This window comes from Oncorhynchus gorbuscha, linkage group LG10, assembly GCF_021184085.1.
Source record: "Oncorhynchus gorbuscha isolate QuinsamMale2020 ecotype Even-year linkage group LG10, OgorEven_v1.0, whole genome shotgun sequence".
NCBI classification, from domain to species: domain Eukaryota; kingdom Metazoa; phylum Chordata; class Actinopteri; order Salmoniformes; family Salmonidae; genus Oncorhynchus; species Oncorhynchus gorbuscha.
The window spans coordinates 47,043,830-47,066,986 of NC_060182.1; the positions used below are offsets into that span (position 1 = coordinate 47,043,830).

The 23,157-nt window shown below is 42.7% G+C and overlaps 1 protein-coding gene across 1 annotated transcript in view; it reads right to left on the minus strand.

Moving 5' to 3' along the window:
• The window catches only part of LOC124046193 (phosphatidylinositol 3,4,5-trisphosphate-dependent Rac exchanger 1 protein-like), a 147,673-nt gene that overhangs the window by 75,414 nt on the left and 49,102 nt on the right, over nucleotides 1-23,157 (minus strand). The window contains exons 6-10 of the mRNA XM_046366302.1: nucleotides 15,344-15,505; nucleotides 9,242-9,375; nucleotides 8,805-8,920; nucleotides 7,150-7,299; nucleotides 4,552-4,699 (exon numbers count right to left, since the gene is read on the minus strand). Of these exons, the coding sequence (XP_046222258.1) occupies nucleotides 4,552-4,699; nucleotides 7,150-7,299; nucleotides 8,805-8,920; nucleotides 9,242-9,375; nucleotides 15,344-15,505 (710 nt within the window). The remainder of the gene's footprint in view (nucleotides 1-4,551; nucleotides 4,700-7,149; nucleotides 7,300-8,804; nucleotides 8,921-9,241; nucleotides 9,376-15,343; nucleotides 15,506-23,157) is intronic.

Consider the following 23,157-nt stretch of genomic DNA (forward strand, 5'->3'; position numbering starts at 1 on the left):
ATGGCATCAGCAAATGGGGAAACCAATAATTTAATTAATGAATTATTCATTATTGAGATCCCCATTTCCTGATGCCATGATGACTGCTGGTCTTCCTGGGGTCCAGCCTGACTTGTTTTTTCTCTGCCCGGACTACCCCTTAAGTACCTTCTCATGTGCATTTCAGTCTTTTCAAGTACCCCTAGGGGTCCTAGTACCCCTTGTTGGGAACCAATGGTATAGAATACAGATATAGCTTTAGGCAAGGATAGTTCAAAATGAGAAGGGCAACTACAGTTCTGGGAGAGGCAAAGGTTGTGCAGGCTTTTTGTTTCAGCCTGGCATTGACACTACTGATTCTGGAAATTGGTGCTATTCACCTTAGACCATATGCAGTCACCTGAATTCTATAAATGGCACACACACACACACACACACACACACACACACACACACACACACACACACACACACACACACACACACACACACACACACACACACACAAAAATAGGTTTTAAAAGGTGTGTGTAACAGATAAGCGCTCCCAAAAGGTACAGAGGTGCCTTCTCTTTTCCCTTTCATTCATCTCTCCCGCTTCCCTTCTTTATCCCCTATCCCACATCTCCTAAACCTTTCTATCCCTCTGTCCCTTCTCCCTTGCTCCCAGTGTCCTCCCTCCCACCAGCCTTAAACACCCTCTTTCTCGCTCTCACTCCCTCCAAAATGTGCCAATTTGTATTCATGGCTTTTGTAGCACCATTCATATACAAGCATACTCATATTTAAATATAGTATTTTCTCTCCTCAGAGTGTATTGTCCCTCTTGAGACAAACCAGATGTTTGGAGCAGATAAAATAACATTTCCCTCTGCTCAATGTTCCACGCCACTGAGCAAACTCAATATCCCATTGAATGACGAACAGTGAATGTGAGCGACTGTCTGAATGTGTATGTGTGAGTGAGCATTGCTGAGAACGCAGGCTAAATGTGTGATTCCTGTGTGTGTTCATGCAAAATATGAGAGAGTGCTTGTGTACCCTACTGTGAAAGCAGGGTAAATGTATGGTTCCTCTGCATGCATGTTCATGCATGCTTGTTCATGCCAAATGTGTATGTATGTATGAACGAACCAACGGTCATGAGTAGTCCTGCCAAAGCAGGCTAAATGTGTAATGTGTGTGTGTGTGTGTGTGTGTGTGGGGGGGGGTGTACAATAAAGTTAAGGAATTATCTCAGTGTGTGTATACTGTATGTGTGCGTGCATGCATATGAACACGTGTCTGTATCGGACATTCTGCACAGCATGCTACAATGTCATCTAAGTTAGCTATTGGATATACTACATCAGAGTCAACATGAGGCTTGCTTCATCTTGAACAAGGAACTTGATATTGCAAATGTTGTTTCTATTGTGCAAGATACTAATCTGTCAAATGAATTAATCTTGTGAAAACCACATCAGTTTGCACATCCAGCATACACAAGATCTGGGTCGTATTCATTACTGCACAACATAGCAAAACATAGAAAAATGTTTTGTAACCTAAAACTAAAACAAGTGTTTCTTATAGGACAATAAGATAAGAATTAAGGTAACCCTTTCATGTTTGGGCCTGTTTTCTTCCAATTCGTGCCAATGAATACTGTCCTGGTGCATTGCCAAACCCAAGATGCAATACAGGCACCAATGTGAGCAAAGAAACCTGCATTAGGAAATTGGCTGAGAAAGAGGAAGGCGAAAAGAAGAATACGACCAACTGCCTAAATACGACGTTGAAAAATTGTGGAATTAGGGAGCTACGAAGATAAAATGGCACCGTGAAATTGGCATTTGGTACCGGAATCATTTAATCCACTAAGACTTAGTGACATCTCCTGAAGTGAGCTATGTTCATTTATAATAACATCAGTAACACAGAGAGAATGCATTCAATAAAAACAGGAAGGGAAGGATGCAGGGAGGGAGGGCTGACAGGAGGGAAGAATGCTGCCCCTCGTGTTTATATGGATGTCATACAAGGAAAACTACCAGAGGGGATGGGCGGCTTGAGGTACGGAGGGGGGAAGCATTGAGCTTGTTTGGGTGCGGGACAGTCAGGACAGTGTGAAATGTTATTGTTCTTGGCATTATGAGTTCTCTTATCAGTAGTACTTGGGAGGGTACTGATATGCATTGTAGGATTCTGTATCAAATTCATTTGGGTTTAAAATTCAACCTTATAAAGACAGAATGACAACTGCCCCACACATAACGCCCATGGAATCATACCTCCCTGACATGACATTTTACAGCTCTAAAGAAACTCATTAAACCCTTGTTAGGATGCTGACTGACTCCATAATGAATGCCTGGTGATCAACATCGTTTTCCTCCCTTTTTTCCCCTGAAAGGAATCTCGCAAACACTTTGTTATGGAGCTGTGAGGCATGATGAAAAATGCATTACTTGCAGGCAAATCAGCCCTCATTGTTAATTCATGGCATTCAAAAGACTGATGGGAAAGAAAAAAAGGAGAGCGCAGCTCAGTCCAGTGGCTCGCTGTGTGCATGCGAGCATTGCTGAGAAAGCAGGCCACATGTGTGATTCCTGTGTGTGTGTGTTCATGCAAAACGAGTGTGTGTTCATGAGCATTGCTGAGAAAGCAGTCTAAAATGAGTCATTCCTGCGTGTGTTAATATCCAAATAGTTTTTCTTGCCATTGTATGTGAATAAATTGGTCATCAAATTTGATCTGATCTTCCTCAACAATACTCAAACAAAGTGTGCTTAAACTAATAACACACACATTATTGTATTTTTCTTGTCTATATTGAATAGATCATTTAAAACACTCACAGTGTAGGTTGGAATAAGTATGTGAACCCCTAGGCTAATGACTTCTCCAAAAGCTAATTGGAGTCAGGAGTCAGCTAACCTGGCGTCCAATCAATGAGACGAGATTGGAGACGTTGGTTAGAGCTGCCCTGCAATATAAAAAAAACACTCACAACATGTGAGTTTGCTATTCACATGAAGCATTGACTGAAGTGAACCATGCCTCGAACAAAATACATCTCAGAAGATCTAAGATGAAGAATTGTTGACTTGCATAAAGCTGGAAAGGGTTACAAACGTATCTCTAAAAGCCTTGACGTTCATCAGTCCATGGCAAGACAAATTGCATATAAATGGAGAAAGTTCAGCACTGTTGCTACTCTCCCAAGGAGTGGCCATCCTGCAAAGATGACTGCAAGAGCACAGTACAGAATGCTCAATGAGGTTAAGAAGAATCCTAGAGTGTCAGCTAAAGACTTACAGAAATCTCTGGAACATGGAAACATCTCTGTTGATGAGTCTACGATTCGTGAAACACTAAACCAGAATGGTGTTCATGGGAGGACACCACAGAAGAAGCCAATGCTGTCCAAAAAACATTGCTGTACGTCTGAATTTCGCAAAAGAGCATCTGGATGTTCCAAAGTTCTACTGGCAAAATATTAGGTGGACAGATGAAATTAAAGTAGAGTTGTTTGGAAGGAACACACAACACTATGTGTGGAGAAAAACAAGCACAGTACACCACCATCAAAACCTCATCCCAACTGTAAAGTATGGTGGCGGGAGCATCATGGTTTGGGGCTGCTTTGCTGCAGGAGAATGTAAGGCTACCTGTCAACCAATTGAAGCTCAACAGAAGTTGGGTGATGCAACAGGACAACGACCCAAAACACAGAAGTAAATCAACAACAGAATGGCTTCAACAGAAGAAATACGCCTTCTGGAGTGGCCCAGTCAGAGTCCTGACCTCAACCCAATTTAAAATGCTGTGGCATGACCTTGAGAGCAATTCACATCAGACATCCCAAGAATATTGCTGAACTGAAACAGTTTTGTAAAGAGGAATGGACCAAAATTCCTCCTGACCATTGTACAGGTCTGATCCACAACTACAGAACATGTTTGGTTGAGGTTATTGCTGCCAAAGGAGGGTCAACCAGTTATTAAATCCAAGGGTTCACATACTTTTGCACCCTGCACTGTGAATGTTTACACGGTGTGTTCAATAAAGACATGAAAACATATTCTTGTTTGTGTGCTATTAGTTTCAGCAGACTGTGTTTGTCTATTGTTGTGACTAAGATGAAAACCATATCAAATTCTATGACCAATTCATGCAGAAATCCAGGTAATTCCAGTGGGTTCACATACTTTTTCTTGCCACTGTATGTGTGTTCATGCAATGTTTGCGTGTTCCCTGCTGTGGAAGCAGACTAAAAGTGTGGTCCCCACATGTGTGTTCATGCCAAGGTGTGTGTGTTGGTTTGTGCGTATAACTGTGAAAGCAGGGTAAATGTATGATTCCTGTAGCATGTGTGTTCATGCTAATTCACAGACACACCTTGAGGGGAGGGTGTTCCAAATGATACTCTGGCAGTTAAAGGGAAGGTCTCTTCTCTAATGAAGCTCTTTCTGTATTCGTTGGGAACTGTCGCCTCCAATGACAAAGTGCTTGGCTCCCAACACAGGGAGGAAAACAATTCCCAGACACCTCCCTCGTCAGTTAATTATTCCGTGGGAAAGAACTCACTTTCCCATGAAGCACTTGGGCACGGTAGTCAACTTTCGGCGCCGGTCCTTGATCAGGTGGCGGCTCTTGGTCATCATCATATGGTAAAGCTTCTCGCCTTTCTTGGCGATCATAACGTAGGCATCCCGCTCCATCCCAAGCTTCAGACCTGTTACCAACAGAGAAAAATTCAAGGGGTCAGACACCAAAGCATTTTGCATATGAAGTTCATGAGCCTGGTTATTATCGAAAGCCTATAAGGTGTTAGAAACTGCAATCAATATTTGTCCAACCCAATTGCGAAATTGGTTTTTAGACGAAGGAAAGAACGGGGAGAAAATATAGGGGTAAAGATAAATCCCTGTGTGGTGAGAGAGTGAACGAGAGAAACACTGCAACCCTCCTCTCACTGCATAACAAGCCATGCTGATTCCCATGACTTGCACAGGGGGGCTGCGGCAGTCACAGCAGCAAAAAAAACAAGGCCCAACACCTAACCCTGAGGGACACCACCATTTCCTCCAGTCAGCCCTCTGACGTCTACGCGTTTCAGCCCCCAAGGGGGAGAGGCTGTCACGGGGCTGTCAGAAGACGCAATGTCCCTGCCTGCAGGGCCTCGTTGGGGAGTCTGGCACGGTACAGGGGCGTATGCCACCTCCTTCGGATGGAAATCCAGATGTTAATCTGTCTAGGTCTCGAACAATGTACTGTATCGACACTCGCCTGCCAATGTACTGTATCGACACTCGCCTGCTAATGTACTGTGGCATCACTGAGCATTTATATCTTTGGTGTAGAGCAGCAGTTATGCTTACCAAGCTGCAACACAACTGAGATGAGTGATAATGTTAAATTCTGAAAAACATGTAGAGGCAATTCAAAACAAGAGTTGATGTTGAGCCGTTGAAGGTCGACCATGCTCACAGAGCTACCAAACCATATACTGTAGGTAAAACTAGCTCTGTTCTAAACTCTACCGTGGGGCTCTCTGAGCTGCTAAACTACACGGTTGGGCTCTCTGAACCTTGAAGCTCCATCATCAGGCTCTCTGATTGGCTAAATTCCACTGTCCTGCTAAACCATGGGATTCCAACTCAATTTGCGGGTGTGCCAGAGCTGGGTGCCGCTGATGGAGGTGGGGTTGGATTACACTTGACAGGAGCTGGAGTAGACTCAAACAAAGAGTGCCATTGGACAGACTGGGGTCTGGTCCTGGTGCAGGGGGCCCCAACCCCGGGCTGCTGCCCCAGCTGTCAGTGCCTGACGAGAGACCCCCTCTTCCCACTCTCACAGGCACAGACTAACCGGCTTACATGCTAGCCCACTCATTTTCCCTCGATCGCCACAAAATCTTTGATAAGACGATCTCAGACCCATCCAGCTGCCAGGGCCAAAACAAATTGATCTGTCTTGGGAGTATTTAAAGGGGCCACAACCAAAACCCTTTTAAAGAGGTGTGCTGCGGGAACTGGAATCCAACAATGGGTCAGGTATCAATAGTAAAACAGGGATGAAAGGGATGTTCCGTGGATCTAATGGCCATGGTCAAACCTTCCAGATGTGGGCTAGGCCGGGGGTTCAGGGAGGGGGGTTGGGGTCAGCTGCACTGTGACTGATCTGGTATCTATTAGCCTCAGGGTCAACTTCCGCCTAGCATAACCGGATACCCAGAATGTCCCTTGGTACTCTGGAAAGCTCCACTTCTCGACTGTAGCCACAGGATCAGGTACTGATACCATGACATGCTGTGACCGCTCACTCAAGGCCATGCGTTAGGCTCATTCGCTACATTTCAAATATTCAATATTGTTGTACACAGCTAGAACCAGGTGTGGATATTTGTTCAAAACCCTTGGCTGTTTAAGTTGAGTCATTTCCATGTGCATGCAGTTTGGGGAAAGCTGTTGTGATTTCTGCCTCCAATGCTATCAGGTATCACCAGGCATGCCTACAGCCACAGAATCCTGCAAAAGCCTTTCAAGCTTTATTGGCACTCTTGGTGCGTTACGGTTTCTGGCAAAGCTGCTGCTACTGCTCTTTTTCGGGCTCTGGCGAATAGTCTGTTTTTTTGCACATCTCAAATTTGTTTGTGAATGAACTGCTCCAGAAAGTGCTCTCTCTCAGGGGTGTTGATTGGAAAACATGGTCTCGTACTGCGTCGCATGAGGCGACTGGCTATTTATTTTAAATGTTAAACTCCAGGCTCTCACCTGCATACATTTGGCAACACAGGTCAAGGTCATCACGTCATGATCTTAAAGACTTTATTTATGAAACAAATGCTAGCTAGCTAGAGAGACTCTGGGTAGTAAGACATACTGCATCATAATCCACATACCATAAGCATACCACAACAGTCCTAGTGATGCACCAATTAATTTGAATGCCTGCATGCGACAATTGGAGCTCTCACAACAGCCAGGAGGAATTATTTTGTTCCCTCTTGAAACACTAACCATTTGTTTATCTGAAGCATTATTGTGTTAGCAACACTGAGATACCGCATCAGTCGAGGAGGTCAGCCAGCACAACCAGAAAACATGAGAGCATTCTTTCACACACTCCATGGAGGTGGGAGAGAAGGAGTGTGAGTGACATCCCCCTTGTCATTCTACTCACTCTCTCTCTGCTCTCGTTCCCTCAAGATGGCATCGAGCCACTTCTGCTTGTCCTCTGCGTTCTTGGCCATGCAGACGAACCACTTGTTCTTGGCCGTGTTGTGGAGCTTCCAGCCGTTGGTCACTGTGTAGTTGTTGCTGTGGTAGTCAGCTAAGAAAAGAGGTACATAACAAGTAAGGGACCATGGTACAGTACACACCCCATGACTCGTCTTCTTGAAAACTTGGAAGGTAATACAGCCTGCTGAGCCACACCACTCTCAAGCATCACCTATCTTTGAAACACCATGGAGTTGAAATATCCATAATTCTGTAAGTACTGCTAAGAAAAAAAAAAATAGCAAAGGGTCTCTCTCTCTCTCTCTCTCTCTCTCTCTCTCTCTCTCTCTCTCTCTCTCTCTCTCTCTCTCTCTCTCTCTCTCTCTCTCTCTCTCTCTCTCTCTCTCTCTCTCTCTCTCTCTCTCTCTCTCTCTCTCTCTCTCTCTCTCTCTCTCTCTCTCTCATTGAGTTGGATTAGTGCAATGTGAAACCGGATGGAGACATAGGGAGAAATAATCATGTTTGGGTGTGCATGGGGAATGCTATCAAACAATAGTAGATGTAAGAGGATGATGCTACTGCATTCATCCAATGAAAGCAGTGTGACTGTGTATACACACACACTCACCCTAAAAAGGTCTCCTTACGAACAAGGAACTGGCCTTCGCTTTGTTGTTTGTTTACATGTTGCCTAGCTGCAGTTGTCAGTGCATGTCAATGTTGTAATATGTAGTTGAAGAAAAAAATAGCCACTAGGTCTTGTCCTTATTACTGTAAAACTAATCAATGGAATGGTGTAAAAGTGCAGTTATCAACCTCAGACAAGCTAACCTGGCAGTGTAAAGAGGACACATGACCTTGGTCCCACTATCAGGTTATATGGTCTCTCTGACAAACATGCAGAGAGAGAACATGTTTTCCTTTGTGATTTCCTCTGAAAGTACGAAGCGACAGGCAGCAAATAACCCGTGGGGCACAGAGAAGAGGCATGTGAACCCAAGAAGACGTGCATTCATACCTCTAAGGCCTACAGCTACAACTATAAACCCACTCACAGAAAACAACCAGACCTGGGTTCAAAGAGTACTTAATCTTTCAGATGCTTTGAACATTTCCTTGAGCCTGTCTGGAGTGCAAGAACGGAGGGATTAGCATTTTAGGGGCTACTTCATTGGTTATATTGCCCCAGGCTAGCTCGATTAAGCACAACTAAATTATTTGAACAATTTTAACTACTATTTGAACACAAGACATGAAAAAAACAGGCTGGTGTGCAATAAACCACATGAGTAAAACAGTGTTGTAAATTGGTAAGTGCCAGTTCTTGCAACAGCATGCATCCCAGTAGTTCAAAGGTGTGAAATGCAGGTCGGTGCATCCGCTCTGAACCAATGTGCAGACAGCAGATTCATATAGTCACCTGACCGTTTGTAAGCAGTTCAAACAAGAAAAACCTACGCAAGATTTTATTGCCACACCCAAATTGTCAACACTCATTAGCTTTGTATAATCTACTCTACCAGCTAATCTAGAAAGAAAGAAAATGACTGAATGGATGAATGAAAAGAGGGATGGATGCTTCTATATGAACTGATGACTGGTGGTGCTGGCACGAACCTGTTCCATCCTCAACGTTTTCCACTTCCATCACCTCTGTGTTGATTCTTCCTCTGAACACGTACTGGGGGCCATTGATGGACTTGGTCCTCTTTGTGGATTTCTTCCCAGTTACCCTACGAAATTTAACATAAAATTGTGAAAACGTGTTACTCCTGCTCAGAAAAAAATGTGTTGGCAACTTTGAAAAAACAACAATTATACAGTGCTCAAGCACACACAGGCGCAAGTATGCACACACACACACACACGTTAGTTTGACTTGCATATAAAATGAGCTTGGTACACACTACACAAACAGGATTTGGCGATTTACTCAGTTTTTCCACATCTGGCTTCTTTCTATGGTGACTTCTCGTCAATGAATGAAAACACATTCCTGCCACTTTCCTGAGGTGCATGACTCCGTCACTCCTTCCCTTCCTACCCAATCTCACCTGGACTTCCTCTTGCAGTAGACCAGGAGGTTGTCAAACAGGAAGAAGACTCTCTCTTGGATGTTGCCGGCGGAGATCTTGAGCAGGTTGCCGTGGAGCAGCAGCTCGGTGCAGATGTCAGTCAGATTGGTGCCCTGACAGTCAAGAGAGGGTGGCAATTAGATCACTGGTGCCCGTCAATCTCTCAAATCAAATCGTATTTCACATGTTTCGTAAACAACAGGTGTAGACTAGAAGTGAAATGCCTACTTATGGGCCCTTCCCAACAATGCAGAGGAACATTTAAAAATAATAAACACAAGGGATAAATACAATGTTAGTAACTTTAACTTGGGTTAGAGTTAGTTCAAAAAATGGTCAATACAAATAGGCTAGCTATTTAGTTAACTATTTAGTAGTCTTATGGCTTGGGTGTGGAAGCTGTTCAGGGTCCTGTCGGTTCCAGATTTGGTGCATCAAAACCTCTAGATGGAACACGTCGGACTTGGGTGACTGGAGTTTTGGAACATCTTCTGACACCGCCTGGTATAGAGGTCCTGGATGGCAGGGAGCTCGGCCCAAGTGATGTACTGGGCCTTGTGGTAAGATGCCAAGCGGTTGCCATCCCAAACGGTGATGCAGCCAGTCAAGATGCTCTCAACGATGCAGCCACAGGAGTCACTAGTGCACGATGGGAACATCTCTTCTGGCCAAACCCTCCCCTAACCCGGACGGCGCTGGGACAATTGTGCGCCTTCCCATGGGTCTCCCGGTCGCGGCCGGCTGCGACAGAGCCTGGACTCGCCTCTTCCATGCTTCACTGTGGAAACCACACATGCAGAGATACTCCGTTCACCTATATATACACACATATATATATATATATATACACACATATATATATATATATATATATATATACACACATATATATATATAGAATAGTACGCAAGTATAAACACCATGGGACCACGCAGCTGTCATACCGCTAAGGAAGGAGACACGTTCTGTCTCCTAGAGATGAACGTACTTTGGTACGAAAAGTGCAAATCAATCCCAGAACAACAGTAAAGGACCTTGTGAAGATGCTGGAGGACACAGGTACAAGAGTGTCTATATCCACAGTAAAATGAGTCCTATATAGACATAACCTGAAAGGCCGCTCAGCAAGGAAGAAGCCACTGCTCCAAAACCGCCATACAAAAAGCCAGACTACGGTTTGCAACTGAACATGGGGAATTTTTTTTTACTTTTTGGAGAAATGTCCTCGGGTCTGATAAAACAAAAATAGAACTGTTTGGCCATAATGACCATCGTTATGGTAGGATGAAAAAGGGGGAAGCTTGCAAGCTGAAGAACACCATCCCAACCGTGAGCACTGGGTGGCAGCATCATGTTGTGGGGGTGCTTTGCTGCAGGAGGGACTGGTGCACTTCACAAAATAGATGGCTTCATGAGGATGGACAATTATGTGGATATATTGAAGCAACATCTCAAGACATCAGTCAGGAAGTCAATGCTTGGTCGCCAATGGGTCTTCCAAATGGTCAATGACCCCAGGCATACTTCCAAAGTTGTGGCAAAATGGCTTAACCTGTTACTCCTACCCCCTACTTTTTCAAACATTCTGTTAAAAAAAATTGCGCAACATTTCAGCGCCCTGTTACTCAGGCCAGGAATATAGTATATGCATATGATTAGTATGTGTGGATAGAAAACACTCAGACGTTTATAAAACTGGTTAAATCACGGCTGTGACTATAACAGAACCTGCGTTTCATAGAAAAGTGCAGGAAAATCTGATCACTGAAGGTGGAAAAATATATCCATCCGCCACTTCAACCCATTGTTATGGGAGAACGACATTAAATGGGGCTGAGGTTGCAGTACCTACAGCTTCCACACGATGTCAACAGTCTTGTCATTTGCCAATTCTTTGTTTCTTGGTCAAACAAACAAGAGACAGGCTTTTTCTTCAGGTCTCCGACCGGATATTTTGGTTGAGAAATACCCGGACATTATTTCCAGACGGACCCCTATAGAAAACACTTCGTCTCGTGATTAATTTGATCGCTTATTAACGTTTACTAATACCTAAAGTTGCATTACAAAAGTATTTCGAAGTGTTTTGTGAAAGTTTATTGTCGACTTTTTTAATAAAAAAAAATGACGTTACAAGACGCTATTTCTTTCCTTTTATCACACAGTCTTCATAGATCGATATCTAGGCTATATATGGACCGATTTAATCGAAAAAAAGAACCAATAGAGATTATGGGACATCTAGGAGTGCCAACAAAGAAGATGGTCAAAGGTAATGAATGTTTTATATTTTATTTGTGCGGTTTGTGTAGCGCCGACTATGCTAATTATTTTGTTTACGTCCCCTGCGGGTCTTTTGGGGTGTTACATGCTATCAGATAATAGCTTCTCAAGCTTTCGCCGAAAAGCATTTTAAAAATCTGACTTGTTGCCTGGATTCACAACGAGTGTAGCTTTAATTCAATACCCTGCATGTGTATTTTAATGAACGTTTGAGTTTTAACTAGTACTATTAGCATTTAGCGTAGCGCATTTGCATTTCCAGATCTCTAGATGGGACACCTGCGTGCCAGGTAGGAGCAAGAGGTTAAGGACAACAAAGTCAAGGTATTCGAGTGGCCATCACAAAGCCCTGACCTCAAGCCTATAGAAAATTTGTTGGCAGAACTGAAAAAGCATGTGCGAGCAAGGAGGCCTACAAACCTGACCAACCTACACCAGCTCTGTCAAGAGGATTGGGCCAAAATTCACCCAACTTGTTGTGGGAAGCTTGTGGAAGGCTACCCGAACCATTTGACCCAGGTTAAACAATTTAAAAGGCAACGCTACCAAATACTAATTGAGTGTATGTAACATTCTGACCCACTGGGAATGTGATGAAAGAAATAAAAGCTGAAAGAAATCACTCTACTAGTATTCTGATATTTTACATTCTTAAAATAAAGTGGTGATCCTAACTGACCTAAATCTGGGGAATTGTTACTAGGATTAAATGTCAGGAATTGTGAAAAACTGAGTTTAAATGTACTTGGCTAAGGTGTATGTAAACCACCGACTTCAACTGAATGTATACATGCATGTGGCATAATGTATTTACAGTTTAATTCATGTTTTCAAGTACTGCTGACAAATAATGCCTTCTGATTCCTATGGTGTGTGTAAAATACTTATCTGAAAGTTGTACTGATTATAATGAGCTAATGCTAAGCTATTTGCCAGCTATTTGTGGCGCCATGTTTGTTAACATTATATAATGCATTCTGGGTATCACCTAAACGTCTGTTTGACAAACGACGTTATAATGGAGCTGAAGGAATGGTTCACTCATCTTTCGTGTAAACTTCCGGAAGTGAATGAAGGGAAGGTAGCTGACACACCTCCTTCAACATGCACACCGCAAACAGACCAAACTCATCTAGCCTATCTTTGGTTGACACAAAAAACAGAGGCGCACACAAACTACCCCATCGTCGGATTACTTTTGTTTATTAGAAAGTTTTTTACTCGATTATTCCGATCAATGGTGAGCTCACCCGTAATGTGACAAATTATAAATAGTAATTGCTATTAGCTAATTCATATTGTAGTTTCTGTTCAGCCGAGAGTTAGCTAACTATGACCACTTGTGTTAGGTCAATCTTTCCTCAGTTAAGACTAATGTAGCCTACATTTTCCGGTTCTGACGATTGTGTTATGCTGTCGCTACTTCTGTGAATGTCTGAACATTGCATCCAAAAATAAACTGGTCACATTCAGGACATAACTTTGTAAGGACTGTGCTTGTGCAAAAGGTTTCTGTGAAAAAAACAGTGTGGCTAGCTCACATGCTGACTGTTGCGTCAATCAAAACTGGACATTCTAAATAAGCATTCAGGCGCATTTCAGGCGCGTCTGAATACCTGGCTATTTCACTTGTCCTTCTTTAAGCCACCCACACGTTTTCAATTGAGAGATTCAACTTGTTTCATAACACATTATCATTCAGGCTACATATTAAAGTCTCTCTGATTAGCTTTGTAGCTTTAGAAGCTGGATAACATGATCCAGTATGTGCTAAAGGCTCTAATATGACTCGGTATGTGGCCAATTAACCTTTTTGACTAAGTGGTTGAACTTCAGGTCCATTCATCACAATTTATCATTAGATGTGACATTTGTAAGTCAGTATTTTTAGGGTTATACACCATCACAAAATAAACAAGAAAGCTAAAGGGATTTTCAAAGGTTGACCAATGGGATTTCAGCTGTGATGTTAATCACGTATGGGGGTGCGTCTGAAATGGCACCCTAAGGGCCCTGGTCGAAAGTAGTGCACTATATAGGGCCCCCATACTCAACTGGAAGACCGGAACGGTGCCCGGAATGGGATCAATATGGACAGCAGGTTCCAAAATGTATTTATTTATTTTTTATTTGGTCGGGCTTCGACTCCTGGTATCATATAAACAAACATAATACATGGAAGAATACGTAGAACTGCAGGAAATCAGCTTAAAAAAGGAAAACAATCTCTTCCCAAAGCAAAATGTGCAGAATTGTGGGAAATGAGCTTTGTGCATTTTTTATGTTCTCTCCACCAACAAGAGGTGTGTGTGTGAACAGTTTCGGGTCGAGTGGGTTGCGAGGTGGGGGTTTGTTACTACGATGATAAATTACATTATCCATCCGGACCTTTGACACCTAGGAAATGTGTGCGACAGGACCTTCTCAAATAGTACTTGGGTACCCCTTGATATAGGGAATAGTGCACAAAAATAGGTGCCATTTCAGGTCAGTTGGATTCCAACCAGCCTAGCAGACATAAGGTTTCCCCCGATCAATCCAATTCCATGTTTAACTGGGAAGAAAGCCAGGTGGTTGATGTAGGGATAGTGGGGGCTGTCTGTCTATCAGGACAACGGTAATGCGGCTGGGTCTCGATTCTGCACTACTACATTCCCATTATGAGTGGAGAGGTAATTCAACTGGAACGTGGGGGAGTGGAGAAAGTAGAACGAATGGGCTAAAGATGGAGTGCGTACAGGGAGCAAGGAAGGGCAGTGCCTTTCATGAGACTGTGATACGCAAGAGTGTATGTCCCATTACTCGTTCATCCTAATACTGCTAGGGGTCAATGCAAAGTGATATGAGAGAACCAATCGCAAACGCAGATGTCCAACTGCCCCCACATCAGTAGGTAGAATTGAATTAGAGAAAAAAACGACAATCACATTCATATATAACACAACACATTGATCTGTGGAAGGGACTGCAATGACATTGTGACATTGGGCAGGGTGCCTGTTGGCCTTCCCTTGGCTCTTGAGCGAGTGGATTGTCCTCTCGGGGGCCAAGGGGAGTCAGGAGACACGGGCTCTGTTGTGGAGGGTGAGGGATGTGTGAAAAAAAGCACTGGGCACCCCACTCCACTCCACTCCCAAGCCCTATCCATGCATTGTGCACGCTGGTGATTTGGGAGGCTGGAGGAGCATTTTACTGTCACGGAAAATGAAATGGTGCTCAGTGGACTCTCAAAAACTGGCCAAAGCTTTATAGCAACAGCCGGGACAGAGTGGGGATGGGGTCAATGAGGTGGACAGTGTGTGCGCGTGCGTGTGTGTGTGTGTTTGTGTGTGTGTGTACAGTATACGTGTGTGAGAGATCGAGCTAGAAAGAGAGTGGGGAAAATCCAATGTCAAAACTCCAAACTCAGAGCTTCCCTTTTCCATCCCTTTCAGGTCACATGTCCCATTTCTATATAAAAGGAGAACCTTGCCCTTTTCTCTCTCTCTCTCCATCCATCTTCATCTGACTCTCATCCATCTTTATCTCAGACCTCTCAATCTTTCTCCTCACCTCCCACCCTCTCTCGCTCTCATCCTTCTCATTTTTATATTACTCCTTCTTCCTTTCTCTCTTTTCACCTTCCATGTCCCTCTCACCCTTCTATCACCCCTCATCCTTATGGAACTCTTCTCTCCTCCCTTTTCTCACCTTCGAGCACTGTTCTCTGCCCTCACTCCCATCCGCTCTACCTCCATCAATGGTGATCTTTAGGGTGCATCCTAGCACCATAGCCTAAAATAGGATAGTATCCCTCACCTCCCAGCCCTCGATGTGCGCCTGTAGCTGCTCCAGGGCCTCCAATTTCTCCATCTGTCTCTTGGTCTCATTGATGTTGGAGCACACTGCCTTCATGGCCTGCAGGGCCTCCTCCACCGCAGGGTAGTCAGAGTGCTTTTTGGGCGTCCGCTTCAGCAGCTCCTAGTGGGGGGAGAGAGAGTAGGGAATAAAGACCATAAGGGGATGATGTCAAAGAGTCAAAATGTCTTCAGTAGTACTACAGTACATAAACAGTATTTGTTTCAGATGTCATCCAGCGCACCGGGGCTGTTAAGCACCATGCTCATTATGTGGAAGTTGAATGTAGAAGTTGGAAAAGAGAGAAGTTGGACGTGGGGTGGAAAATGGCGATCATAAATAGTCCTCAACTGGCAGCTTCATGAAATCGCACCGGCAAAACACCAGTCTCAACGTCAACAGTGAAGAGGCGACTCCGGGATCCCAGAGTCGCCTCTTCACTGTTGACGTTGAGACTGGTGTTTTGTGGGTACTATTTAATGGGGTGGCAGGTAGCCTATTGATTAGTGTTGGGCCAGTGACTGAAAGGTCGCTAGATCGAATCCCGGAGCTGACAAGCTAAAAAATCTGTTCAGGGGCAGAACTGTTCTTAGGCTGTCATTATAAATAGGAATTTGTTCTTAACTGACTTGCCTAGTTAAATAAAGGTTAAATAAAAATTAAGCTGCCAGTTGAGGACTTGTGAGGCATCTGTTTCTCAAACTAGACACTCTAATGCACTTGTCCTGTTGCTCAGTTGTGCACCAGGGCCTCCCACATCTCTTTCTATTCTGGTTAGAACCACTTTGTGCTGTTCTGTGAAGGGAGTAGTACACAATGTATGAGATCTTCCTCAGAACAAGAATAGACTGACGAGTTACAGAAGAAAGGTCTTTGTTTCTGGCTATTTTGAGCCTGTAATCAAACCCACAAATGCTGATGCTCCAGATACTCAACTAGTCTACAGAAGGCAAGTTGTTTTGTTTTTTAAATCAGAACAACAGTTTTCAGCCGTGCTAACATATTGCGAGTTTCCTAATGATCAATTAGCCTTTTAAAATGATAAACTTGGATTAGCTAACACAACGTGCCAATGGAACACAGGAGTGATTGTTGCTGATAATGGGCAACTGTACACCTATGTAGATATTCATTTTTTTTAAACAATCTTCCGTTTCCAGTTACAATAGTCATACTATATTTCTGATCAATTTAATGTTATTTTAATGGACAACAAAACATGTGCTTATCTTTATTTTTTTAAAGACATTTATAAAAGTAACCCCAAACTTTTGAACGGTAGTGTATATATAAATGGAGGCAGGCAAATACCTTTTACTGAGCTGTGTGAATACAGATTGACAGGGGTGAGACAATTAATTGTAATTTATCTCAATGTTATTTTGTTGTTTACAGGTCTACTATCCTTCTGACCCTATGCAGTCAGGTCCCATCTACTATCCTTCTGACCCTATGTAGCCAGGTCCCATCTACTATCCTTCTGACCCTATGTAGCCAGGTCCCATCTACTATCCTTCTGACCCTATGTAGCCAGGTCCCATCTACTATCCTTCTGACCCTATGTAGCCAGGTCCCATCTACTATCCTTCTGACCCTATGTAGCCAGGTCCATCTACTATCCTTCTGACCCTATGTAGCCAAGTCCCATCTACTTTCTTTCTGACCCTATGTAGCCAGGTCCCATCTACTTTCCTTCTGACCCTATGTAGCCAGGTCCCATCTACTATCCTTCTGACCCTATGCAGCCAGGTCCCATCTACTATCCTTCTGACCCTATGTAGCCAGGTCCCATCTACTATCCTTCTGACCCTATGCAGCCAGGTCCCATCTACTATCCTTCTGACCCTATGTAGCCAGGTCCCATCTACTATCCTTCTGACCCTATGCAGCCAGGTCCCATCTACTATCCTTCTGACCCTATGCAGCCAGGTCCCATCTACTATCCTTCTGACCCTATGCAGCCAGGTCCCATCTACTATCCTTCTGACCCTATGTAGCCAGGTCCAATCTACTGTCCTTTTGACCCAGGTCCCATCTACTATCCTTCTGACCTTATGCAGCCAGGTCCATCTACTATCCTTCTGACCCTATGTAGCCAGGTCCATCTACTATCCTTCTGACCCAGGTCCCATCTACTATCCTTCTGACCCTATGTAGCCAGGTCCCATCTACTATCCTTCTGACCCTATGTAGCCAGGTCCCATCTACTATCCTTCTGACCCTACGTAGCCAGGTCCATCTACTATCCTTCTGACCCAGGTCCCATCTACTATCCTTCTGACCCAGGTCCCATCTACTATCCTTCTGACCCTATGTAGCCAGGTCCCATCTACTATCCTTCTGACCCTATGTATCCAGGTCCCATCTACTATCCTTCTGACCCTATGTATCCAGGTCCCATCTACTATCCTTCTGACCCTATGTATCCAAGTCCCATCTACTATCCTTCTGACCCTATGTATCCAGGTCCCATCTACTATCCTTCTGACCCTATGTATCCAGGTCCCATCTACTATCCTTCTGACCCCATGCAGCCAGGTCCCATCTACTATCCTTCTGACCCCATGCAGCCAGGTCCCATCTATTATCCTTCTTACCCTATGTAGCCAGGTCCCATCTACTATCCTTCTGACCCTATGTATCCAGGTCCCATCTACTATCCTTCTGACCCTATGTATCCAGGTCCCATCTACTATCCTTCTGACCCTATGTATCCAGGTCCCATCTACTATCCTTCTTACCCTATGCAGCCAGGCTCCATCTACTATCCTTCTGACCCTATGCAGCCAGGTCCCATCTATTATCCTTCTTACCCTATGTTGCCAGGTCCCATCTACTATCCTTCTGACCCTATGCAGCCAGGTCCCATCTACTATCCTTCTGACCCTATACAGCCAGGTCCCATCTATTATCCTTCTTACCCTATGTTGCCAGGTCCCATCTACTATCCTTCTGACCCTATGTAGCCAGGTCCCATGTACTTTTTAACTCCTCGCAAGTGTGGCTTGTTTGGTGTCTGCTGTGAAGGAATACCACAACAAGTCAACTACTTGATTAATAAGGGCACGTCATCCAGCAAAGGCAGCAGTGCAGTTATCAACTATATGCACCATTTCTTCACCAACTAGGGAGTTGGGGAAACACGTGTGGACCCGAATTGTAATAACTGCAGTGGCCAAAACAAGAACAAGTTTGCACAGAGCTGACATCCTTCCTCCCACATGTGGTCTGCCTGTACAAGCACCACCTGGACTGGACACAGCTAGACAAACTTACCTTTTTGAGAAGATCAGGGATTTTTTATAACAGAGGCTATAGAGACGTCACATGCCCTGCACCAAAGTCAAAGGCAGGACAGAAACAGGATGTCCAAATATAGATTCCCCAGTTCATGTGTGGTTCGGACGATCCAGTCATCAGCACTATCTGCAGTGCCTCTATTCAAATGACTCTCCTAACACACATGCGTACGTTGCTGCTACAATTTTTTATACTACTGCTCAGCCACTTTACCCCTGATTGTATGCATATAACTACCTTGTCTATCGCTGATATCGTTGATATTGTTCATGAACATACTGCATATTATTTGCTTTATATTGACACCTTCTGATATTGCTACTCCGCAAGTAACCATTTGGCTGGTTACGGTTTATGTACTGTACATGTGCACCTCACTCAGGTTTCAACGCCGGTTGCATGAACTTATGTATGGAATACTATGTGATAAATGCGTGTGTAACAGTATATAGAGTAAGCTAATGTACTGCTGTGAAGGCATTTGGGCAATGGTGTAAAGTACTACAGTAAAAATACTTTAAAGTACTACTTACGTATTTGTTGGGGGGTATCTGTAAATTACTATTTATACTTTTGGCAACTTTACTTCACTACATTTCAAAAGAAAATAATGTCCTTTTCACTCATTTTCCCTGACACCCAAAAGGTACTTGTTACATTTTGACAGGAAAATTGTCCAATTCACACACTTATCAAGAGAACATCCATGGTCATCCCTACTTTATCTGATCTGGAAGACTCATTAAACACAAATGCTTTGTTTGTAAATTATGTCTGCGTGTTGGAGTGTGCCCCTGGCTATCCGTCAATAAAAAAAATTAAAAAAAATAAGCCGCCTGGTTTAATATAAGAAATTTGAGATGAGTATCAAAAGAAAAAATAAATAAATTAAGTATCGAAAATAATTGTACTTAAGTATATTTAAAACAAAATACTTTTAGACGTTTACTCTAGTAGTATTTTCCTTCAGTCATTTTCTATTAGGGTATCTTTACATTTACTTAACCTCTGCGCACCGAACCCGTTAGCGGGATAAAATTTGACAACATACGGTGATCGCTACATAATTAGTCATATTAAACATTCATGAAAATACAAGTCTCTCACAAGTTTCGAAAGCCTAGAATCTTGCTAATCCTACTGCGTTGTCAGATTTAAGAAAGGATTTACTGCTAAAGAGTACGATGCGATTATCTGAGGATAGAGCCCCATAAAAAACAACTATTTCAACCAGCACAGGTGGAACAAAATGACAAACTGTAATAAAATAAATAGTTTACCTTTGACGATCTTCCTCTGTTTACAATCCCAATGCTCATTGTTCCACAATGAATGGTATTTTGTTTGATAAAATCCATTTTTATAGCCTAACATTTTGTGAACCGCTTGTGTTGTGAATTCCGTCTCATTCCATTTCGATGACATATTTGATGTAAATACACACACAAAACGTGACTTTTCCAGTCATGTTTGGTTTCATTGCAATCAACTGGTTTGTTTGTAACACAACCAAACGTGATGGGTCATTTCGCGGGACGTATTGACTGAAAGAAACCGATTTGAAGACAACAAGTAATGACATCATTGTGCACCAATGATATGACCGCCGTTTCGTTGATTCACTGTATTTTAACCCAATGACCACTGATAGTCTTGAAATCTAGCTGGGTAGATAGCCAATGAGCTGAGGTAAACGGCAATATGTAATGTTTATGTGTTGGAAGACCAACCCATGTAGTAAACTCAGGCGTAAAGAGGGTCATTCGCCATTGAAGTTTCATACTGGAAGGAGCAACGCATGTTACGCACAGCGTTGTTTTGGTAAAGCGCATTTTCAGCTGTTTATATATCAATCAGTATGGCGACTAAGTCAGGGAAAGCTAAATCTAGGTCTAGATATACAGATGTACACACAATTTTAGAAGACATTGATCGGGAAAGTGAGAGATTGTTGGAGGACGATTAATTTAGCGATTCCCAAATGGAGGAATATATTTTGAAAGGAGAGGACATAATTTTGGACTGGTAAGTTCTTCTCATGCTAATGCCGTTGTTTGAAATTAATAATATAAAATATTATTTGTGATTTTTTAAAATTTGAGTAGCAATATATAAAAATGTAATGTAATGAAATGTGGGATCAGTGTGTCTGCCGCCCCAACCCAGCCTCACATGAAATAGCCTATTTAAGGGGGGCCCACAACAATGGCCAAAGTGAAATGGAGACAGTAGATCTAGCTGAAATGTCATAATATAAAATAGACAGTAGATCTAGCTGGTCTGTCATAATATAAATGAGACCGTAGATCTAGCAGGTCTATAATAATATATTCAACCTTATGTTCCCTGTACTCTTTATATATCTGTTTATTATACCTGTTGATACAGGGCTCAAATGTGAAACTATTCTAACTGAACATTTTCTTTCACAGTGACACTGACTCCGAATGGCCAAAAGGGCACAGCATGGAGGCGTTGTTGTGTTCTTTGCACCTGACATCAGCAGCACAATATTGTGTAGAGGACTGAAGTTTTTCCAAATATTGAAAGTGTTATTTTGTAAATGTTAATCTTTTTTTTCTTCATGTTTTTTTCTCCATATTATTATATATATATATATTTTTTTTTTTTGGGGGGGTGTTAGAATACCATTTTGGTATTTTGTATATAGTTATTCCATTCAAAATGTATAACTTCACCAATTTGGCCACTTGGGTACATTTGAGCTACTTGTGTGGGACACCTGGGTGACTTCATGATAAATGTCATGTAGCACACTCAAGAGGTTAATGCATTTCTGTGATTATTTAGCTAGTAAATAAATGATTGGTGTATGGATGATTCATAGTTTAGGCTGGGTTCGTGCAGATAACCAATGATTTAGGTCCTTCTGTAGCTCAGTTGGTAGAGCATGGCGCTTGTAACGCCAGGGTAGTGGGTTCGATTCCCGGGACCACCCATACGTAGAATGTATGCACACATGACTAAGTCGCTTTGGATAAAAGCGTCTGCTAAATGGCATATATTATTATTTACAAATGTTTGGAATGAGACTGATGTGAGGTAAAGAATAATTAAGTAATAGAAGACTAATTAATCAGATATTAAATATCTGAAGAGTTCTATTGGGAAAATTCAAACTTTGTAATCTGAAGATTTTCCGTGGCGCCCCGACTTCTTAGTTAATTACATTTACATGATTAGTTTAGTCACGTAATAATAATTACAGAGAACTGATTTGATAAAATAAGTCTTCACCTTTAATGATGCCTAAGACACGACATCTAATATTTAGAAAATATTTTTTTTATCTGGACACCGTTTACCTATAATTTTTCCTTATTGTAGGCTACTTCCACTTTTAGTCTTAATCCTTACTACACTACTCACTGTTTAGCACATGACCTCACATGTGAATCCTTAAAGAGATGGGTGGGACTGGCTTAAGAGGGTGAACAATGCTGAATGGGTGGAGACAAAGGAGAGCTCTCCAGTAGATACCATAACATTCAAATGGCCCTTTTCTCAAAAGTGAGTTTTCAAGTTTAACCAAAATTCAAAGCAGAATTACTTTCCCATTGTTCCTCAAAAATGCAGTGTATAATATACCATTTTGTAGCTCTGATTCACTACTTTTTACTAATGTAAAAAAAAAACATTTCCAATCTTGCTACATAAGACCGAATCCAGGTGGTGGATTCTAGATATGTGTAAACTTTGATTTAGAATGGACCAATATCATGCACCTGTCTCGAAACAGAATAGCTGTATTTATTTTATACTCTTGTTGTAAAGAGAAGCAATGTGCTCAATATTAGGAAAGTTGAGAAATAAATATAGTATGCCTAGCCTATAGAACGCTGATTCGACCCTTGTCTCTTTAATAGAGGCCATCACACTGTTTTCTTACACAATTGCATAGCCTATAGAAATGTTGTGCAACATGAGCTCATGGGCTCTCATGAAGTGTTTGATTAGATTTTAGATTACATTTGCATTGATGTCAGAGTGATTAGAGGGACAATAGAGTGCTGAGTACCAGTCAGTTAACAAGTTTGGTAGGCTACTAATGACCAGCAGCATCATCAGAGCTTGGAGAAACCTAATTAATTAATTGTGCTGAAAATGGTCATATGAAATTTGACTGTCTTCATGGCCACCGGTGTGGCGGTGCTTCCATAGGACTATTGACAACTGTGCATCTTGCCCACTTGAGGCTGGACTCTGATTTAGAGGGGGCATGTTCAGAGCATGTTCAGATTTTCACATGATTCCATTGGGGGGAGCAGTCCAGTTCCCTGGTGCTGAAATCGAGAAAACTCCCAGCTGAGTAAAAGCACTCAGCGCAAAGTTGCAGCGGGTTGGTTGGCTGGCTGATTGAGAGGGACACAAGTTAGAGCAGTCTGAGTATCTCCTCTACTGTATTATTGCCCAATCATTGTGAGTCTGAAACAGGCTCAGGTTGTTTTATATAC